Raw genomic sequence first — 22,575 nt, 5'->3', positions numbered from 1 at the left:
CAAGAGAGTGGGAGAGTAAATAGAGAATGGGATGTGATTGCTGTGCAGCATTAGGCCCACTGGGGTGAATGATTTAAAGTGAAACCACTTGTCATGGTCAGCTGCAAGGGTCCAGGACCAGAGGAGCTGGATTTAACCAGACCAGGGTTATTTTTTCCAGGAAAGGAGAGAGAGAGGGAGAGGAACAAGGTAGTTAGTTGACTGTGTGTACCAGTCAGTGATTATAATGATGGACCCTGGATCTTAAGCTGCATAAAGAGAAAGTGAGAACATGAGAGTGAAATATTTGTAATGGATCCTAGATCCTAATGGGAACCAAGGAATTGAAAGACTCAACTTGTACTAAAGAGAAAGAGATGGAAAAACATTAGGATTTTGAGATTGGGGTTATGGAGTGTTTGGAGTCATTGGAGATGACAGGTCTAGACTTTGGCCATAGAAATGAAGGCTGCAGATAGAGTGGGGGTGGGGCAGCAAGGGCATTGGGAGAGAGGAGGTCAGAGGTCAGGATAAGATGATCTATGTGGATGTTGAAATAAACAAAAATTAGGAGATGAATGGTGTTGGAGAGGTCAGTAACAATGAGTCAGGAGTTCAAACCTTGAAGAAATGAAACAAAATGACTTTGGGGCTCATGGATAACAGCAAAAAGAAGGATATTGGGTGGAAATATCTGCTAGTGTGGGAGTCAAAGTTGAGGAGGTGTTTTAGGAAGAAGGAAGGACTAATGACTTGAGAGCAGCAATGAGGAGGAAAGAGGACATCTATGTGAACTTTATTTCATATGAATGAAATACGAAATATTTCACTCTAAGGTGTGAGCCAATAATTAGCATGTTTTCAAATTAGATATTCCTCAAAGCTGTCAGTGTCTTCTAGTAAAAGGAAACGTCTTTAGTTTTCTCACATGAAGATTGACTTGCAACACGAACTTCAAGTTCCTGGGCTACTTAGCTATTATATTTGCTCATTTTCAGAGTACCCATAAGGAAAGAGGTGTTCTTATTGTAAATTAAGGCCAAGACAAACAATTGATGAACAGAAAAGGAAAACTATTTTGCCTCACTCATTGTTTTGGCTTAAATTATTCATCATTTGACAAATATTTAGTGAGTTTGTGCTATATGCAAGGCATTTTTTCAAGGCACTATAGTTAAAATAGTGGAAAAAATAGACAAAATTCCCTTCCTTCACTGTATTCATTTATTAAAGGAGGGAGACAGACAATAAACAAATAATTAAATGTCTAGAATGTCAGATGGTGATAAACATCATGGAAAAAAATAAAGCAGGGAAGTCGGATGAAGAGTGAATGGTGAGAGGGTAGGTGGGCAGTTTGCACATTTAAATAGGATATTCAGGGAGAACCTCAATGAGAAGCTTACATTTAGGCAAATACTTGAAGGAGGCAGAGGACCAGTCCCCGTGTATCTGGAGAAAGAGACTTCTAGGCAGAGGGAGTAGATAGTGCAAAATCCCCTAACATGGTAATATGCCTGGGTGACCTTTTCCATGAGGGTGGAGCAGAGCAATGGAGAAGGAAGGAAATATGGTTAATGGAGGGTGGGCAGGGGACAAACAGCTTGGGTCCTTGTTGGCTATTTGTGAAGGCTTTGGCTTTTTCTGTGCAACTCGATAAGCCACTGGAAGGGTTTAAACAGAAATGAAAGAAAACAAACAAAATTAGAGAATTACAGCAGCTGCAAGAGTAATTGTATGTGAAAAGGGGCTGACCTGGTGTGCAAGCAAGATATTCCTTTTTGGAGTGAGTGGTACATATTCACCCCAGTGCTGCCAGTTATGACCAGGTGACTTTGTGGGAGTTACCTGATATCTCCACACTTTGGTTTCCTCATTTGTAAACTAGGGAAAAAAACACCTACCATTGGATAGTTTAAAACGTTCAAAAAGATAATACAGTCTGAAAAGTACTTAGCACATAGCCAAAGCTAAAAAATTGCTGCTGCTATTATCAGAAAATGTCTAAAGATTCAGATGATCATGCATTAATCTTTTCTTGAAGCCTTTAATGTATAAATAAAATCGCTTTGTAACTCAGGTATTAGGCTATTCTCTTTCCCTCTCCTCCTGAGATTGTACAACGACATTTCTTTTCAGCACATAGCTTTCATAACTAAAGTAAACTCATGGAGTTTACTATCCCAGCATAATGGATGCTGCAATGAAAAACTGCCCATCCATGTCATTCACTAAGGTTAGTGCTTTACTATACAGTACCAAGAGGAAATGCTAACAATTTACTGTCAATAGCATACTCTGAAACATACACACAAAGCATTTCCTTTTCCTTAACATTGGATCCTGTTTTAGTTTGCTGAAGTTGCCAAATTATAATATATCAGAAATGGGCTGACTTTTTTTTTTAACTTTTTAAAATTGTGAAATATAACATATATACAAAAAAAAGCAATAAATTTGCAAGTACATTTTAATAAGTAGTTGTAGAACAGATTTTAAAGTTTGGTATGAGTTACTGTTCTGTGATTTTTCGTTTTTTCTTCTAGCTTCTCCAAGACACTGGAGACCAATAGAAACATCAATATAATGATTCAGCAGTCCTACTCATTTGTTAAATCTAACTTCTCTGTTATACTTCCTTCTCTTTTTATTCTTTTTTGTGAAAAATAACATATATACCAAAAAAGCAATAAATTTTAAAGTACATTGCAACAATTAGTTGTAGAAAAGATTTCAGAGTTTGATATTGGTTACAATTCTACAATTTTAGGTTTGTAAGAAATAGGTTGACTTTTTCAATGGAGATTTATTAATTTACAAGTTTACAGTTCTGAGGTCATGAAAATATCCAAATTAAGACATCAATAGACGATATTTTCTCCCTGAAGTCTGGCTACCAGAGATCCTCAAGGCGCATGTCAAAGTCTTCTGGTCTCTACTTTCTCTCCTAGGTTTCGTTGCTTCCAACTTCTGACTTCAGTAGCTTCCTCACTGTTTCTGTGGTTTCTATCTGTTTTCTGTGTGCCCTCTTTTCCAGCATCTTTGGCTTTTCTCTCCTACCTTCTTTGTGTGCTTCTCTAAATTTCATCTCTTATAGGACTCGAGTAAGAGACTCAAGCCCCACCTGGGGCATGCCCCAACTGAAATAACCTAATCAAAATGTCCCACCTACAATAGGTCTACACACACAAGAATGGGTTAGCTTTAAGCATATGATATTTTTTGGGGGTACATACAGCTTCAAACATTCACAGATCCCCTTCCTTCTCTACTCCACCTCCAACAAAAACACAAAATGACCATCACCATAGAGGCAAAAGGAGCGGGTACAATGCTACCTGTGAGAAGTGAAAAGTTCTTTCTTTCTTTTTTTTTTTTTGGTATGGGCAGACTCCAGGAATTGAACCCAAGTCTCTGGCATGCACTTTCTTTTAATATGCATTATTTCTTTTAGGTTCTGAGGCAGAACATAATGAACAAAATGGATTTCAGTGGCTTGGCAAAGATAGCACACCACAGCAAGAGCTCTTTGAGGACCTCTGCAATCATTCCATTCTCTCTCTCCATCAAGAGTCAGGTCCCTAGTAGGGGAGAACTCTGAAAATGATTTCTCAATAGTTGTAAAAAGTAACTCTATCATTATAGATTGCTATGATCTAAAGTATTAATTCTTTTTTTCTCACATCAGTGACTATGGTGGTACCAGCGCTACAGGTCCTTAAAAGAAATACTTGTCCAGAAGTATTGTGAGTTGTTAACAAAACTTCTCTGCCTAAAGATCTAGGACTGGAGTAGACTGCTCCCTGTTCTCAGCAAGATGCCACAAGGTACAAAATTCTGGAAAAGTAATTATCTACTCTTTCATTTCAAATTCTTATATAACCTTCCTCATAGCTCTCGAGATGGTCACAGACCCTCTCCTTTACTGTGCCTCTGGAGATTTCTGTGTGACTTAGAAAGGATGAGCTACTTTGGATGTTTCTCCAACAACTTGACTCCCTCGGTATGGGTCTGGCCTGATGCCTAAGCCAGGTACTGCATGGGGTCTGTCTTGTGTTTGTGACTCATTTCACAATCAGTGAGCAGAGACCTCTGGCTTTGCACCTCCAGGAGGTTCCTTCCTCTCCAAGAGAGCTGTTTAAAGGCTCTAAATCTTTGCTTGACAAACTCAGAAAGGAAGACAAGAAGTTCTGGTCTGATTAGGTCTTTAAGACTTGAATTCCTTCCCTTTAGAGGAAGGTCCTGTCACTGCCAAATAGCCAGGAGGCCCAGACAAGCAGTCCCTGCCAAGTGGCTATGTCAGAGGAATCCAGGACTAATTTAGTCAGAGTTGGGGTAGGCAAAGGCAAAGGAAAGAAGGCAGGGGGATGAGTTTAAGAGGTCCACAAAGTGTAATGGGATATCAGACTGTATACTTACAATCTATGCATGTTATTATATATAAAAACTAATTTTTCCCTGGCTCAATAAAAAACTAATTTTGCCCTGGCTCAACCTAGAATGTCACATCTTCAACATGTCTATGGATTTCAAGCCTGCTAAAAAGGACTCTGCAATAATTTTTCACCCATCTAATAATGTGATCTTTTGAGAATCATTAAGAATCAAAAAGAAAAATATAAAAAGCTTATTTTTTCTAAACCCAGATGGCAAGGCCATGATCCCTGGACTTTCAAATGATTAATTTGATCAGTCAAAAGCAAGCAAAGTTTATTTTTGAAGTTTTTGAAGTTTATTTTTATTAATACATGTAATGCAGACTCAAGGATCTTATCAAAGATTTCCTCCTCTTAGAAAACCCGTATAATAGTAAGTGGAACTATTGCAATCTAGTAATTTTTCAACAATCAGCTAAATGTTTATTAAGATAGGTTGCATAATTTAGACATTAGAGAATTCTGATTATTATGGAAGGCATTGCATTTCAGTGTGTTCTTTCCTTCAGAATTGTAGACACCAAGAGCTCCTCTTTCAAAATAAGGTTAAGAGAAAGCAAAATAATCAAAAGTGATATAAGAATGGAAAATGAGATTGTGTATCTTGATTTAAAAAACCAATAAAAAGTGTTATTATACTCCAAAAGTAAATTAAAAAGCCTTTTTTAAAATAGCAAAGATTGGAGAATAGGTCATCTCATTCTGGACGTTGCACCTGTTTTAAATCAGATTCTCTTTTTTTTTGATAAATGACCTTGCAAAAAGGTAGTAACCTAACTGGGTGAGTTTGACTGCTTTTGTACGTTGTTAGAAACAGCTGTGTTCTTTCACAAAAAAAACTTTTTGAGGTGTAAATATATAATACATAAATAGTACCCATCTCTTTGCTCTTTGAATGGAATTTTAAAATTTTCCAGGTTTGGCTTTTACACCAAATGGCCATTATATCATCACAGCTATTTGATATTCAGTTGTGATTCATCAAATATTTCTTGAGTTTTTGCTCTCTTCTCTTTTAAAGGGGTGGGTTAAAGAAGTAGAAGACACAGTTCATTTCCTCAAGGATCTTAAAATCTAGTTATGGAGAGAAGATATGTGGGAAGTAAAGTAGTGAAGATTTTGAGAACGGTTCAAGATGAAAATTAAAAAAGATGTCACAGACCATGCATGATTAGCTGCTAAATCCATTTTAAGACAACTGTGTTTGGAATTTGAGGAATGAGTGTGGACTCTCATTCCTTCACTTCTCCCTTTCCTCTCAATGGCCTCTGAAATACTGACGTCTCCATTTTTTCTTCTTCCCTCATGTTGTGACTTTCATTGTAAGTTTAATTTTAATTTGTATTAAAATAATGCATGAATTCATTTTATAAAGCAAATTACACTGGAGTCTTTATAGTATATACAGCAGGCCCCATGTAGTTCTTCCCTGCAGTCCTGTTGCCTCAGACGTGACCACTTTCAACTTCTGGTGTTTCTTTTCATAATCATGAATATTTCTTGATTTTTTTGTCTCAGAATTTAGCCACTGACTTCCCACTGTGGCAAATGAGGATGAAGCTCTTTCCCATTACCCTGACACCCATCCACTCTCCTGGAATAACCATATTTAGTTAAACCTATATTCAGTGTTTTGTTCACTGCTGGGCCATGTGGGGTATTGTGATTTCTTTTCTTCACTTCTATAAATTTTTGTTTCTTCTTAAGATGCCTATTTGTCTTTTTTATTTAAATGACTTGGTTTGAATGAATCTCTTGGTAAGTCTTCCCAGGCACTCCATTCTGTAATATACCTCTCAAACCAGTTTTTTTACATGGTTAAAAGATGTCAGATCATCTATCCATCCCATTTTATTCCTGGGAGACCTACCTCTTGGAGCTTTCTGTCTTTCTGCTCTTATTTACCTAACTTATTTTCAGTCCCTCTGAGGCCTCCCTTTGTGGTCACTTGGGAATTCCATTGGCTTCTTTTTTTCCCCCTAAAAAATCAGCTTTTTTAAAAAAATTATTTATTAACTAAAAAAAATTTAACAACTAAGACATTAACATGTGATCATTCCGCTCTGCATGTATAATCAGTAATTCACAATATCATCACTCAGTTGCATATTCATCATTTCTTAGAACATTTGCATCAATTCAAAAAAGAAATAAAAAGAGAAAGAGAAAGAAATAAAACAAAAACAGAAAAAAAAGATTATACATACCATACCCCTTATGCCTCGCTTTTATTGATCACTAGCATTTCAAACTAAATTTATTTTAACATTTGTTCACCCTATTATTTATTTTTATTCCATATGTTCTACTCATTTGTTGACAAGGTAGATAAAAGGAGCATCAAACACAAGGTTTTCACAATCACACAGTCACATTGTGAAAGCTATATCATTATACAATCATCCTCAAGAAACATGGGTACTGGAACACAGCTCTATATTTTCCAACACTTCCCTCCAGCCTCTCTATTACCTCTTGAATAACAAGGTGATATCTACTTAATACGTAAGAATAACCTCCAGGATAACCTCTCGACTCTGTTTGGAATCTCTCAGCCATTGACACTTTGTCTCATTTCACTCTTCCCCCTTTTGGACGAAGGTTTTCTCAATCCCTTGATGCTGAGTCTCAGCTCATTCTAGGGTTTTTCTCAATCCCTTGATGCCAAGTCTCAGCTCATTCTAGGATTTCTGTTCCACGTTGCCAGGAAGGTCCACGCACCTGGGAGTCATGTCCCACATAGACAGGGGGAGGGTGGTGAGTTTGCTCATTGTGTTGGCTGGAGAGAGAGGCCGCATCTGAGCAACAAAAGAGGCTCTCTTGGGGGTGACTCTTAGGCCTAAATTTTAAGTAGACTTGACCTATCCTTTGTGGGGTTAAGTTTCATATGAACAAACCCTAAGACTGGGGGCTCAGCCTATGGCTTTGGTTGTCCACACTGCTTGTGAGAATATCAAGAATTCAACTTGGGGAAGTTTACTTTCTCCCCGTTCTCACCATTCCCCGAAGGGGGCTTTGCAAATACTTTTCCACTCACTGATCAAATCACTCTGGGATTCATTGGGGCATCACTCTGGTCAAACCAACAAAATCTCATGTCCTACCCAAGATTCCAAGTACTTATGGTGTTCAATCAATCTATCTACATAAGTTATATTAGGAAAAGCACTAGTCAAAATATAAATTTTGTACCAAATGAACATTTTTTGCTTCAGTCTCACACATAAGATGAAATTTTAAAATATTAATTACCATTTACTTTCAGCACCCAGCAATAATGATATTCCTTTGTACTTCCTCACGCACAAACATTTTTAAAATTTGTACAAAAATCAGTTTTTTGTGGTATAATTTACATAAAATAAAATGCACCCATTTCATGTTCAATTCAATGAGCTTTTTATTTCTAAACATTTTTATTGGGAAATATATGTACAAAGAGCATTATACTTCAAAGTACATTTTAAAAATTAGCTATAGAACATATTTCAAAGTTTGGTATGGGTTACAGTTCCACAATTTCAGGTTTTCCTTCTAGCTGCCTCAAGACATTGGAGACTAAAAAGAAATATCGATGTAATGACTCGGTAGTCATACTCATTTGTTATATCTCCTGTTATAACTCCTCCTTCTCTTTCAATCCTTCTCCCAGTCTTTAGGGATATTTAGTTTATGCCCATTCTCATCTTTTTTTCATGTCGAAAAGGGGTGTCAGCAATATAAAATAGGTGGTTGGAACAGACTGATGCTCTTAGAAAGACTGGCACCCCTGGGTTTCAGAATTTATCTGGCCTAGGAACCATCTAAAGTTTTAGGCTTCTGAAAAGCAAACTTAGTGCCTGCAAATTTGTAGGATCTCAGATAGAGCCCTGGGTGTTCTTTAGGCTTAAAAGGAATAATGTTGGTTGGGGTTTGGCAAACCTTGGCAATTAGCAATATCTAGCTGGGCATTGGCTTCTTTTTGAATTCCTCATTTTTTCCCTTTGGTTTATGCTCCAAGAAAGAGTGAAAGTTAAGTCAAGCTTTTGAGATTCTCACATCTTAAAAATCTTTATTTACCCTTCATACTTGATGGTGAAGACTCTGAGAGGGGCAGGTTTGAGGGGGAAGATCAGTTTGAGGGGCCTGTGACACTTCTAAGCCTCCATTTCTCAGCAAATGGCAACCCCATTATTTTAGCTGCTCAGGCCAGTATTATTGCAGTTGTCCTTTATTTCTATCAATTTCTCATCCTTTACATTCAAGTCTATCAGGAGATCCTAATGGCTTTACCTTAAACAAATAGTGAGAGTCTGACCATTTCTCATTACCTTTACTGCTACCACCTCGGAGCAAACCACTGTCACATCTCCTGTCTGCATTATTTTGAAAGACTCCTCACTGGTCCCCCTGCTTTCACTCTTGCCCTCCTATTGTCTTTCTCCCACACCATAGCCAGTGTGAAGCTCTTAAATCATAAGTCAGATCATGCCACTTTTATGCTCAGATTGCACCAATGGTTTCCCTTCTGTCCCGGAGTAAAATCAAAAGATCTTACAATGGTGGTTACAAATGGAAAAAGAGCAGTCTTGGCTGCACTTAATAAATTAAGATTCTAATTTTTCAATATAATTTGGTAATTGAATACATGTTAGTTTTGAAATTCATATTCTCTGATGTCAATCAGTTGTTTTTGTAAACTAATCTGAAGGCGTTTCGTTTTCATATTTTATGCACATAGACTTTAAAACCATTGCAAATCAACTTGAAAGATATAGAAATTTGTTAAAATTCTATTTCTGGTTTAAAACACTGTTTTTGATAATGTTTTAAACAATTTTTTAAATGGTGACATTCACCATTTTATCAGGAAATCACATAAAATGGAAACATTTCCAAATACCTGTTTCTTTCCAAAACAAAATTTATTTAGAAAAGCAGTAACTTTCTCATACATGGGTGAAATTTCTTTATCTTGAAAGAGGAGCTAAAGATGTTGTGTAAAAGATATCTACTGGGTTAAAAATACTAACAGAGGCATCACAGAAAAGGTTATCAAATTTGTTTCACTTTTCTTTTAGTAGAAAGAAAAAATGAATAGTATTTTTATGTACTTTGCCATGAGTTAACAGTGAAACTCCATGTGATACAGATTTTCAAGGTCACTTTGACCTCTTCTATAGAATCTATGCATTAAGAGAACAGGGCTATAAAACCACTTAACTGGATATCCAATATTAGATTTAAAAGTGAAGCAAAAATGTTGAAAGTGGAAGAGCTGGGGTCAAGTTCTCAGGACTGAAAAAAACATTTTTACCTTAGAAAGCATCTTTCCCTACCTGAGGCCTGAGGGGTAGAGTTCATTTATATTAGCAAAACCTAATTTTGTTCTTATTGAAAAAGAAAATATAAATAGAGCCTCTAATGGTTTCTTTTGTCCCTAATGAATTGTCTTGCACATCTTCTGGGGTACCATGTTCCACTCTGGCAATGACTGGACTAGATGTGCAATGATGAGATTATAATTAAAGCAAAACAAAGGGAATTGAAAACACAGTACCAAAAAAGAGGCTTGAGGGAAACAGATTCAACAGAACCTGATCGCTGATTGAATGTGGGGCTGTAAATGAGAGGAAATGCACAAATAGATATTTTTTCGTGGTTAAAAATATGTTTATGTCCCAGCTTCCCCAATGAGTCTAAGTTCATTCAAATATGAATCAAACTGTCATTTATATTCTTCCTTTTAAGTGCCAGGTACCTTGCACTGTGCATTTGCATACATTTGTTCTACAAAGACCAGAGTGCCTTCCACCTACTTGTGGTCCTCATTATCTCCCTTAGAATTTTGCAAACAGCATCTGTTCAAAAATGTTCTGTTGTCTTTCCATGGCAGGGGCGCTATGAGCATCTACACAAAGGGGGCCGCCTGATCAGGCATATCGGAGCATGGGGCCTTCTGAGTTTCCAAGAACAAGGACTTTCTTCCAAGAAGGAGCTTATATAGCTCCTAGCAGGAGCTCTTATCCAAGATGACAACATTCACAATGCATAAACATCACCTGCTTCTCTTAATGCCCTTCTCCCTCCCCCAAACAGAAAACAACAACAGAATGAAAGAATGAAAAAGACTTAAATATTTTCTTGTATGTCTTACTCACAGCAAGGTTGGGCCATTGTATACGCCTCCAAATGCATCTTTGTCAATAACTGTCAGGTGTTTATTCTTGTTCAGGTAGCTAGGAAGAGAGGGAGAGAGAAGAGACAGAATGAATCAGGCAAGATTAAATAATCACACCAAATTAATACAAGTGCCAAAAATATATATAATCAAGGTCTCCCTATCTCTTAACTGGTTTTAAGAACTTGGAAAGTGCCTTACCTTCTTCTGTCTTTAATATTAAAATATTCTAGGTTTCAATTGTGCAAAGTTCATGCATATTAATTAAAGCAAAAAATTCTCTGAAAATAAGCATGTTTATGATCCAGTATACATTATCTAGATTTTATAAAGGTTGCCTAAATTCCACATTACTGGCCTAGTGGTGATTGTACTTTTCAGTCTTCTTCAATACCAACTGATTAAAATTTTTTCTGACCATTGAAAAATATTCTCATTTACTATTGAAGATCAGGCTTAAATCAGGAATGGAATGAAGGTGGGAGGTTAGGGTGGTGATGGAAACTGTGAGAGACTGGGATATTTTCTTTTGGGGTAATAGTACCAGATTTAGCAAATAAAGGTGAAGGATTCCCAGTTAAATTTGAATTTCAGATAAACAAGAATAATTTTTTTTAGTATGAGTATGCTCCATCCAGTATTTCAGGCATTCTTATACTAAAAAGTTATTTGTTGCTTATGTGAAATTCAAATTTAATTTGGTATCCTGCCATTTATTTGGCAACCTTAATTTGAAGGTATGTAGGCAGGTAAGATTACAGAGTATTCCTTTCCTAGAAGAAGGTTGATGGTCATGATCTTTCCATTTTGAAAAAACATTTGGGAATCTGAGGGTAAAATATTTTTGAAGCAATTTAAGTCACAAAGTGATTTTGAAATATAAAATTTCCTCCAAATGAATAAAAGCTTCCAAGGATTTTGAAACTCCTCTGACTACCACCACCCCTGCCTCTTGTAGCTTTCTTTTAGAGAACAAAATTATCTAAAAAAGAAATAGCACATAAATATGCCTGTTATATATTATCTCAATTCACAAATGTTTAGAATTACTCAACATATAGTCTAGTCAATTTCAGAGGCAGGGAGTGGTTCTCTGTTAATGCAGAATGAATGCAAGGGAGACCTTTAGAAAATCTGCTTAGATATGGATAATGCTTCCATTATTCTAGTTATGGTGCTGCTCTTCATGATGGAAACCTTTTAAGGTTGATGGTTAACCTTAAGATGATTAACCTGGTTTTTCTTCTCTAGAGCCCTCACGAGAGAAACTTCCCCATGGTTGATTGTCTAGTTCCTCTCTTTCCCTGAGTCAGAATTGAAGACAAGGAGTGTTCCTTTGTTCATGGCTGTCCTAAGATACAGAGGCAGCCATGGTCACCTTTTAGAAGGTAGAGGTGGGGACAAGGTGGCTCTGCATCTCTCTAGCCTTTTGTAGAGGATGGTACTTATAATCAGAGCCAGTGATGGATCTTGACTGGGGCGGTTGGGATGAAGAAAGTTTTATTAATCACAAATGCTGGAGAGATCCCCTTCTTCTGGGAGGAATGAGAGGTTAACCAACTGACAACAACTGAGGCCCCACAAAAGAGGTCTCATAAATTGGTATGCATTTTGTGAGTCTTTCCTCAAATAGAGCTTGAGAACTACCTAATCTATAATAGTCTTCCCTGGTTTTCCACATCACCCTGTTTATTTCCCTTATGGTATTTATCACACTCTATACTTAACTTCTTAATTTATTTGTTTACTTGTTTATTGTCTGTCTTCCCAATTAGAATGAAAGTTCTGCTTTGTTCATTGCCACATCCCCAAGTCCAGTGTCTCCGTACCATAACTATTTGTTGAATGAGTGAATCAATCAGTCAGTACACCTTTCCTCTAAGATAGTGAGGTGGGCAGTACCAAGCACTTATGGAGACACACGTGATTACTCTAAAGAAAGAAATAAGAGAGAAAGAAAAGATAGAAGATAGCATAAGGTGTGGAGGCATTTGGTCAATTGACTTTGTTGGTAATGATAAGGCAGCTGGTTTACAAATGCCACTGGTATGGCCCAGAAATAACTTCTTTGGATAATGGGTAGAACCCAGTTTCCAGGGTGTTGTGAGTCTGACATGAAGAGAGTCAGCGAGGCTCATGTAAGTCAAAAGACCTGACCAAGATGCTAAAGCAGCCTTCCCAAAGGATCACTACCACATAAGGCTTTCAGTCACAGGCCTCATTTGATCATTGTTTGACTCTCCAATCCACTGTGTCCACATCCCCTTGGACAGCCATAGCTGGAGTGGGTGAGAACTTCTCTGAAGAAAACAACTGGGGAGAAGATCTTGAACATAATGATTCTGTAAATAGTCAGCTAAACTAAGCTGCAGCACAACTGCTGCACTGGTTTTGTGTCTCTTTTGGTATTCTTTGGACCATGTAGCTTGCAGATCACATTTTGTTTCCAGACTGTTGAAAATCAAGTAAGAGCCAGTGAGCTCATCTCAGTTTTTCCTCTTCATCTCCAACCGTTGCAAGTGAAAAATCGGCACACTCTAATCATTAGAAATTATTGTAGAACTAAATAATTGCTTGTCCAATTCTACAGTGTTTTCAACTGATATTTAATACCTCCCAGAGGATAAGGGGGTTGGTTGATAGCATTGCAGTTTACCAGAAACTCTGCAGAAGATTCAAGCTGGGAAAGCCAGCCAGAGTCCAGGAGGAGAGGAGGTGGATGTAGAGTAGATGCCGCCAACATGAACGGGGGTGACCTGAGTCTTTGGGGAGGTTGCATTTTCTGAAACCAGTCTTTGGGGACTTTGCCTCTGAAAGACAAATGGGTGCCTAAAAATGAAACTGTCACTCTGCCCTTCACAGTTTTGAGGGTTGCCTCATTTAGCTTTTAACCTCGGGTTCAGTTTGCTGCTCCTACCTTCCACCTGAATCCAGGGGGGTGGGGTGAGGAAACACACAGAAGCCTAAATATCTAGGAAGAAAGGGCTTCCAGCAGCCCAATTATCACATAACAATTTCTGGGAATGTGGGTGTAGTGAAATTGATTCCTCAATCATGATATATTCTGATTCCTCTGGCATCCCCATCCAGTAAACCAGGTTGGCCAAATCACAAGTCTTGATAAGCAATATGGGTAATACAACAATGATTAGTTTATAGGGGGGGTGATAATTTAACCTATCTCTTGCAAGGGCAAAATGAACATAAATGAATTTAAAAGTGAATAGAAAGGCTTGGAGTCAAAGACGAAAGGAAAGACTTTATGAAGATCAGGGAGAGGCATATGAGAAAAAGAAATAGTGTCTCCTTTAAAAATAAGACAGATGTTTCTACATATATATATATATATATATATACATATATATATATGTTCAGTGGCTCTTCAATGGCTCTGCTTGGGGGGCTTATATCTTTCTGAGAACCCGCTGGAAGCAGTGAAGCTCTTTCTAGAAAAGATATGTCAGATTTTTCATATGGGGGGTTAAGAAGTCCTGACCTGATTTTAGAGTATCTTATGTTGTCATAATTGCCATAATTGTTTGTCAACAAGGTTGTCAGATTTTAAAAAGGTGGTTAGGAATGAGCTGGAGAAGAACATACAATTGATAAACTCTGCACTGTGTGTACAATATTATGGCTCATATCCTTCCCCATTGGGCTCCAATGTTGGTGATCAATGAAAGGGATGGGGTAAGGGGTATGGTATGCATGAATTTTTTTTATGTTTTCTTATTTCTTTTTCTGAATCAATGCAAATGTTCTAAGAAATGATCATGATGATGAATATACAACTATGTGATGATATTGTGAGTTATTGATTATATATAAAAAATGGAATGATCATATGGTAAGAATGTTTGTGTTTGTATGTTGTTATGTTGAACTTAAAAAAAAAGCAAAAAAAATGCAGTTCAGAAAATTAAAGGGCACCCGTTCCCAGCTTTTACCCAGTTAAGTCCAAAAAGAAGCTGGATTACTCTGTGGAAATCTTTTGGTAGCAGAAATCAGAAAACCTGTTTGTAAACAGTAACAGGTGAAAAAATGCTCAAGTTTTCAACAGGCAGAGGTACAAGCCAACCTTGGAGCATATTCTACAAGCTGTCCAAATACTTATCCTATGAGAAATCATAGCCAGTTTAATCCTATAATCTTTTCTATCGTCATCCTTTCCAAGTGCTCCAAACTGCAGTGTTTTATTTCTAATCAGCTAATGTGTGATGTTAATTAGCACATTAATTGTGTTGACTTCTCTGTTCTTAATTATTAGTGTCTTGGTTGGTTCTTATCACAGACAATTATTATTTTTTCCTTTCTGCCCAAATGTTCACTGTTAGATAGTAGCTAGTTACAAAATTTGATAATAGAAAATACGATACAGAGAATCAGACATTTTCTAAGTAGACACACATCCCCATGCCAGATTGTGTGGAAAGAGAGGATGGGAAAGTGATTTCAAAGAATGAATGTGTAACTTAACTTGTGACTAAGTGAAGTCCATCTTCTGTTTAGTAAGGGATGTTTATTTTATTATTAATTTCATATCTGAGTGATGACGGTGTGCTTGGTTCCATCTGAAATCACAAGATGATGTGCTTTTACACATCTGCCATAATTTTTGTGAACTTCTAACTAATTATCCAGCTGCTGTGAGGCACCAGTGCTTGTTTTCAATGTGGAACTAGTCTAGTTTGGCTGCAATTGTATCCTTCAGTCACACTAAAAAATGGGTATAAATAAAGTTAAATCTGCTACTTTCAGCAAATTGACATGAAACTGATAATGGGGAATAATTGCTCTTTTGAATGACATATTGCCTAAATATAATATTCAATGAGAACCTAAAGATATCTGAAAATACTTCTGGGAAATTTACCAGATTGCTAAAATGCTATGTGCATAACACTATTATGATAATCACAGGAGATTTATGTGTTTACTTTAGCTTATATTCACAATTAACACTGAGATCAGAAGGAACAGCCCTATGTTAAAAACACATGAAATTTACTGTTTCATTACTATGGAAATTTAACCTCTCTTCTCTCCAACCACAGCTCAATCCTTGTCCTCCATGAGTCATTTTCATGATCATCATCTTGATTTTACCTTGGATTTACATGAGATGTTTTACTGAAGTGCTTAAATCTAGGAAAAAAATAAGTTTCCGTTACCAGGAATTGGAAACTTAGGGTAGAGGGCTGATTAGATGGAGCATCGTTTTACAGCAAGAACAGAGTTTCAAGTTTGGATTCAAGATATTAATTGGAAAAATTCTTTGTTTTTGTTATGATTGGCTCTGAATTCCCTAACCCTGAAATATTTTTTTTCCAAATACTTATCTCCATGCCTGCTTTCCTTTTAACCTTTACCAGGAATTTGGAGTAATAGACTACATATTTCATCATATAATGGTCATCCCCATTGAATATCATCATCCAAGATCAGAGGTCCACAAACTATGATCCTCAGGACAAATCTTGTCTACATCTGTTTTTGTGAATAAAGCTGCACTGGAACACAGTTACACTCATTTGCTTGCATGTTGCCTATGGCTACCTTTCCCACTACAATGGTGTAGTTGAGAGTGGTTGCTACTGAGCATATTTGCTTCATGGCCTTTCATTGAAAGATTTGGTCTAGTCTTTTCAAAATCAAGAAAAATGATGATTCTTAACTAAGAAATAGTTCTCACATTTGTCCAACTCTTCCAAATAACTTTAATATTTAACATAAAACTGTCAGGAAAGTATGGTGAAAATAGTGCACCTAATTTCCAGGTTTCAAGGCATGTGTCACAGGATGCCAGTAAATTAAAGTCCATTGTCTCTAACAGAATAACTCTGCCATTAGCCAAGCCTTTCACAGAGGCTTCATCTGAAAAGAAGCTGGTGGGAAGGTAGGGAGAATCTCAGCACAAAATCTTTTCATAGGATTAATTTCAGAAGACCATTAGATGATCTGAAACACTTATTAGTCTTAAATCTCTACAGTGTGCTTCCAAATAAGCTTTGTTAAATTTATCTCTCATCAACATAGACTATCAAAAGAGTCTTTCTTTAGTACTTCTCAAAATATGTTCTGTGGAAACCGGGTCTAGAGAGATGCTTTTGGAACCAAGGATTCCTTGGGAAACTCCTAAACCTATATCACCCTCTGAGATACTAACTGTACTGGTTTGAAAGGAAGTATGTCCCCTAGAAAATCCACGTTTTAATCAAAATCCCATTTCATAAAGGTAGAATAATCCCTATTCAATACTGTATGTTTGAAACTGTAATCGGATCATCTCCCTGGATGATGTGATTTAGTAAAGAGTGGTTGTTAAACTGGATTAGGTGATGACATGTCTCCACCCATTTGGGTGGGTCTTGATTGGTTTACTGGAGTCCTATAAAAGAGGAAACATTTTGGAGAAAGGAGATTCAGAGAAAGCAGCACCACCAAGCAGAGAGTCCTTCAGCCAGTGACCTTTGGAGATGAAGAAGGAAAACACCTCCTGGGGAGCTGCATGAAATAGGAAGCCAGGAGAGAAAGCTAGCAGATGACGCCGTGTTCGCCATGTGCCCTTCCAGCCGAGAAAGGAGCCCTGACTGTGTTCACCATGTGCCTTCTCACTTGAGAGAGAGACCCTGAACTTCATCGGCCTTCTTGAATCAAGGTATCTTTCCCTGGATGGATGCCTGTGATTGGACATTTCTATAGACTTGTTTTAATTGGGAGATTTTCTTGGCCTTAGAATTGTAAACTAGCAACTTATTAGAGTCCCCTTTTTAAAAGCCATTCTGTTTCTGGTATATTGCATTCCGGCAGCTAACAAACTAGAACACAAATAATGTAGCTTGATATATTAAAAGTACCAAGAAGTCCTATAATAAACACACCTGTGGTAATGCATGCGTGCACGCGCGCACACACACACACACACACACACACACACACACACACACACACACACACACACCACTGCCCCATCTCTTCTATCACCATAAATACTGGGGAGAAGCTGGGGCAAAAATAATTTTCTCTTGGTAAGTTTTTTGGTCTTCTCAATAGACCATATCTATAAACTCCTTTGATATCCTGCATCTGATTTTATGGCCAAACCCATAAAATAACAGACCACAAGACTTACACAGACATCCATTTAGCGCAGAAGAGTCTCCTGACTACAAAAGACTTGGAAAATATCTTGGAGTCTTTGTGGAGTTCTTTAACACAGCCTAGAGTTTAATCATGAGCAGGCATGAGATGCTTTGAAGAAAAATGGTCAATGTATATGGCCTAACTTCAACTCCAATCCTTTGAATTTAATAACATTTTGACCTTGACAGCCTTTTCATCAAGTTGTCCCCCACTCAAGCCTAATCTGAAAGCTTACCAAGTTGGTAACATTTCTCTGATGGTAAAGTCGTTGATGACTAATGACACCACTGCTTGGTGTGGTTTTCCTCTGAAACTTCTCCTGGTTGTGCCCTGAATCTATGCTTTCTCTTACATGGTTGCATCTTTTCCAGGTGTAAGATATTTTAGCCTTTGAGGCCTGAGTTAAGAAGCCTAACCACTCTGCCCTAAGAAGCTTGCAGCAGTGGCCAGAACTGTTGGGTGTTCAAGCTGTTACAGTGGCTGGTGGGTCAATAATGAGGAATCCCAGCAGGGTACAGGGAAATGAGTCCTCCACCAGTGGCTCCAGGTCCAGCCATTGGCTTGGGCCCTAGACAGTGCAATAAGGGTAAATATCCATGTTTTCTTTTTTAAAAAAAAAAGTCATGTGCCCTCTTTAGGTTTCAAGTCCCCTCATGTGTAAAATATGGAGACTGGACAAGAAGATTAGTAACATACTCCACGGTCGTGGTTCTTGAATTTTGCTCCACATTGGACTCAAGGAATTTTTTTAAATCCCCATGCCCTGGCCACACTCCAACCAATTACAGCATAATATTCGGTGATAAAACATAAGCATCAGTGTTTTCAATACTCCTCAGGTGATTTTAATTTGTAGCCAATACAGAGAACTGTTGCTCAATAGGCCTTCAAGTCTGAATTTTAAACTCCAAATCTCTTAAAAAATAACCGATAATGTTTGAGGGTTTTATTTATTGTTATTATTTTTTACCAGGAGGATCCTACAAATTAACTAGTCCACCATACTGTGGCAAACAGACTCTATAAAATGCTATTTTTCAAATGTTAGATATTTTAAAACACACACAGTGTGGCTGAACCAGTCTACAAGCTTTCAGACACCAAGTATACTCTGGCGCTGACAGACCACAAAGACCTGAAATAAAAGTATGACAAAGACAGAAACCTATGTCAATGGCTATCTTTTTGTCCACATCTTGTTCTGGTTATTAGCCATTTTTTGAGAAGGCAAAAATTGGAAATGGCTTTTCAGCTATTTCTGAGATAATCAAATACAAACTGACACCTTTCCTAAAGATGCATCAGAAAGGGCTAAAAGAGGAAACTTACATTCTGAGCAGCTTTGGGATTAATTAAAACACTCTTTGACTTGAACATTTACACACACATGCACATTCCTACAAGATACCTTGAGGTCACTATCATGGTTTTCTATTTGTTCTGGGATAAAAGCTTTGGGATTTAAAATTGGATCCAATATAAGCATCCGCTAGAGCGTGCCCTTGACAAGTTTCTTTCTTTTTTTTTTTATATTTTTATTGATAAATTTTAACATATAAACATTCTATACATGGTTTACAATCAATGACTAACAATATCATCACATAGTTTTGCATTCATCACCATGATCATTTTTTACATTTGCATCACTCCAGAAAAAGAAATACAGAGAAAAAAGAAAAAACTCATACATTGCATCTACCGAATTTATTTTAATCTTTGTTCCCCCTATTGTTTGTTCATTTTCTATTCATATTTTTTACTCATCTGTCCATACCCTAGATAAAAGAACCATCAGACACAAAGTTTTCACAATCACACAGTCACATTGTAAAAGCCATATCATTATACAATCATCTCTAAGAATCAAGGCTACTGGAACACAGCTCTACAGTTTCAGGTACTTCCCTCTAGCCTCTCTAATACACCATAATCCAAAAAGGGATATTTATATAATGTGTAAGAATAACCTCCAGGATTACCTCTCAACTCTGTCTGAAATCTCTCAGCCACTGAAACTTGATTTGGTCTCATTTCTCTCCTCCCCTATTTGGTCAAGAAGCCTTTCTCAATCTCTTGATGCTGGGCCCCAGCTCATCCCAGGATTTCTGTTCCACATTGCCAGGGAGATTTACACCCCTGTGAGTCATGTCCCACATAGGGGCAGGAGGAGATTTACACCCCTGCTGAATTGGCTTAGAGAGAGGGCCACATCTGAGCATCAAAAGAGGTTTTCTGGGGGTGACTCTTAGGCCCAATTTTAAGTACAGCTAGCCTATCCTTTGCAGGAATAAGTCCCACAGGGGTGAACCTGAAGATTGAGGGCTTGACTTATTGACTTGGTTGTCTTCACTGCTTTCTAGAAATTTTCCACATGGGGAAGTGGAATACTTCTTCCTTTCTCCCCAGTACCCCAAGGGGTTCTTGCAAATACTTCTTTACACACTGTCCAAATTACTCTGGATATACCGGGACATCATTCCAACCTGGACAAACCAACAAAGTCTCACGCCCTATTCAAGATTTCATGTACTTATGGTATTCAACTAAACTGACCACACAAGTTAAATTAGGAAGTGCACTATCCAAAATATAAATTTTGCACCAAATAAACATCTTACCCTTTGGTCTTGCACAGGAGTTGAAATTTTAAAATATGGACAATATCAACCTTTACCCTGCATTCTTATTTACCTTAACCCTATCCAGATCACCCTCATTCATATCTCTATTCTACTTTTTCAACTTTTAAAACAGTTCCAGTATTAGATACTGCTGACTTTCATAGTTCAGAGCTCTAATTCTGAGTCTCATAATAACCAAAGTTTCTGGAATGACCAGGTATCTCAGATTTTAGTATCAGCTCAGTATCTCAGATTTTACAAATAACAGTTACATCTGCTGAATATATGTGACTGCTGTAAGAGCTTATAATTTAGGATCCTTTACAATGGGTCCCAACCCGATAACACATGTTCTCAAACTTCAGTTCACTAAGTTTTTATATTGTGATCAGTCCATATGAGTGCATGATAATATTTGTCTTTCTGTTTCTGACATTTCACTCAACATACAGTTCCCAAGTTTCATTCACCTAGTTGCATGCCTCACAACTTCATTCCTTCTTGTGGCTGGTCAGTAGTCCATTGTATGTTGTGTGGGTTTGAAATGATGTATGTACCCTAGAAAAACTATGTTTTAATCCTAATCCCATTTTATAAAGGCAGCCATTTCTTCTAATCCCTATTCAGTATTGTATGTTTGAAACTGTAATTGTATCATCTCCCTGGAGAAGTGATTAATCAAGAGTGGGTGCTAAACTGGATTAGGTAGAGGAGTGTCTCCACCCATTTGGGTAGGTCTTGATTAGTGTCTGAAGTTCTTTAAAAGAGGAAACATTTTGGAGAATAAAAGAGATTTCTGAGAGAACAGAGAATGACATAGCCATGAGAAACAGAGAGTCTACCAGCCAGTGACCTTTGGAGATGAAGAAGGAAAACACCTCCTGGGGAGCTTCATGAAACAGGAAACCAGGAGAGAAAGCTAGTAGATGATGCTGTGTTTGCCATGTGCCCTTCCAGCTGAGAGAGAAGCCATGACTATGTTCTCCATGTGTCTTCTCACTTGAGAGAGAAATCCTGAACTTCATCGGCCTTCTTGAACCAAGGTATCTTTCCCTGGATATCTTTGATTGGACATTTCTATAGACTTGTTTTAATTGGGACATTTTCTTGGTCTTAGAACTTTAAACTAGAAACTTATTAGATTACCCTTTTCAAAAGCCATTCTGTTTCTGGTATATTGCATTCTGGCAGCTAGCAAGCTAGAACATATGTACACATTATAGTTCTCCCTTGCATTCCACAGTTCTTGTACCCTTAGACTGCCTCTATCCATTGTGGATTGCAAACACTGCTGCCATAGACACCAGGGTGCAAATGTCTGTTTGTGTTCCCACACTCAGTTCCTCCAGGTATATAATGAGCAATAGGATTTCAGGATCATATGGCAACCCCACTCCTAGCCTCCAGTGGAACCATCACACTACACTCCAAGGGGCTGCACCTCTCAATTTCCCTACTGACAGTGGATAGGTACATCATACAATCCTACCTAAGTGTATAGACATGCCTTTGTAATTATAATCTATCTGAAGACATTTCCTCTTCTTCCACAAAGAATGCATACTCCTTCCCCATGGCCCCCATCTGTTGACATTTAGTTTTGCTTGCCGCATTTCTTAACATCATTTCCAAGTCTTAGCCATAGTACTTTAGGGTTGAGGGATACTCTAGTAAAATGTATCACAGCCTCTGGCTGCATGAGCTCTGCTTATGTTCCAAAGGCCCTGTATATGGTGTGATACTCAGCCTGTCCTTGAAAGCATCAGATGATTTCCTGAATTCATGTTAGCAATCATTGCACCATCTTAGAAATGGGTGGAGATTAGGACTGGGTCTTTTCAATTTCTCTGGCGGATACACCAAAAACAGTCATAACAAGGTCTTTCTAATTTTTGCTTTTCTAAGGTGTCATAACCCTACCTTCTGTATCCAACACTGAAAGGTTCAGATGGTCTGACTTTTTAAAAAACTTATTCATATTTCATGTTTTTCAGAAAATTCCCACCAAAGTTGAAAAAATAAAGCAATACTCAGAATTCAGACCCATTGGACCATGCTTTTTTGGGAAAAGGGAATAGCAGTTTTCCCTTTTAGCTACCCCTGACTTACACAGCATCCAGCTTTGTCCCATTGAAAGCGTGTCCTTGGATCGAAGCAAAGCCATTGTTGTATAGTTTCCTACAACCAACAGAGAAAGGAGAAATCAGTGACCTGTGAGGTTGTGCCGGCCCTT

The 22,575-nt window shown here is 37.7% G+C and overlaps 1 protein-coding gene across 1 annotated transcript in view; it reads right to left on the bottom strand.

Moving 5' to 3' along the window:
* TSHR (thyroid stimulating hormone receptor) overlaps positions 1-22,575 on the bottom strand; it is a 211,143-nt gene that overhangs the window by 15,629 nt on the left and 172,939 nt on the right. The window contains exons 8-9 of the mRNA XM_077123229.1: positions 22,452-22,520; positions 10,556-10,633 (exon numbers count right to left, since the gene is read on the bottom strand). Coding sequence (XP_076979344.1) covers positions 10,556-10,633; positions 22,452-22,520 — 147 coding nt within the window. The remainder of the gene's footprint in view (positions 1-10,555; positions 10,634-22,451; positions 22,521-22,575) is intronic.

This window comes from Tamandua tetradactyla, chromosome 12, assembly GCF_023851605.1.
Source record: "Tamandua tetradactyla isolate mTamTet1 chromosome 12, mTamTet1.pri, whole genome shotgun sequence".
In the NCBI taxonomy this organism is placed as follows: domain Eukaryota; kingdom Metazoa; phylum Chordata; class Mammalia; order Pilosa; family Myrmecophagidae; genus Tamandua; species Tamandua tetradactyla.
This window is presented reverse-complemented; position numbering and strand designations above follow the sequence as displayed.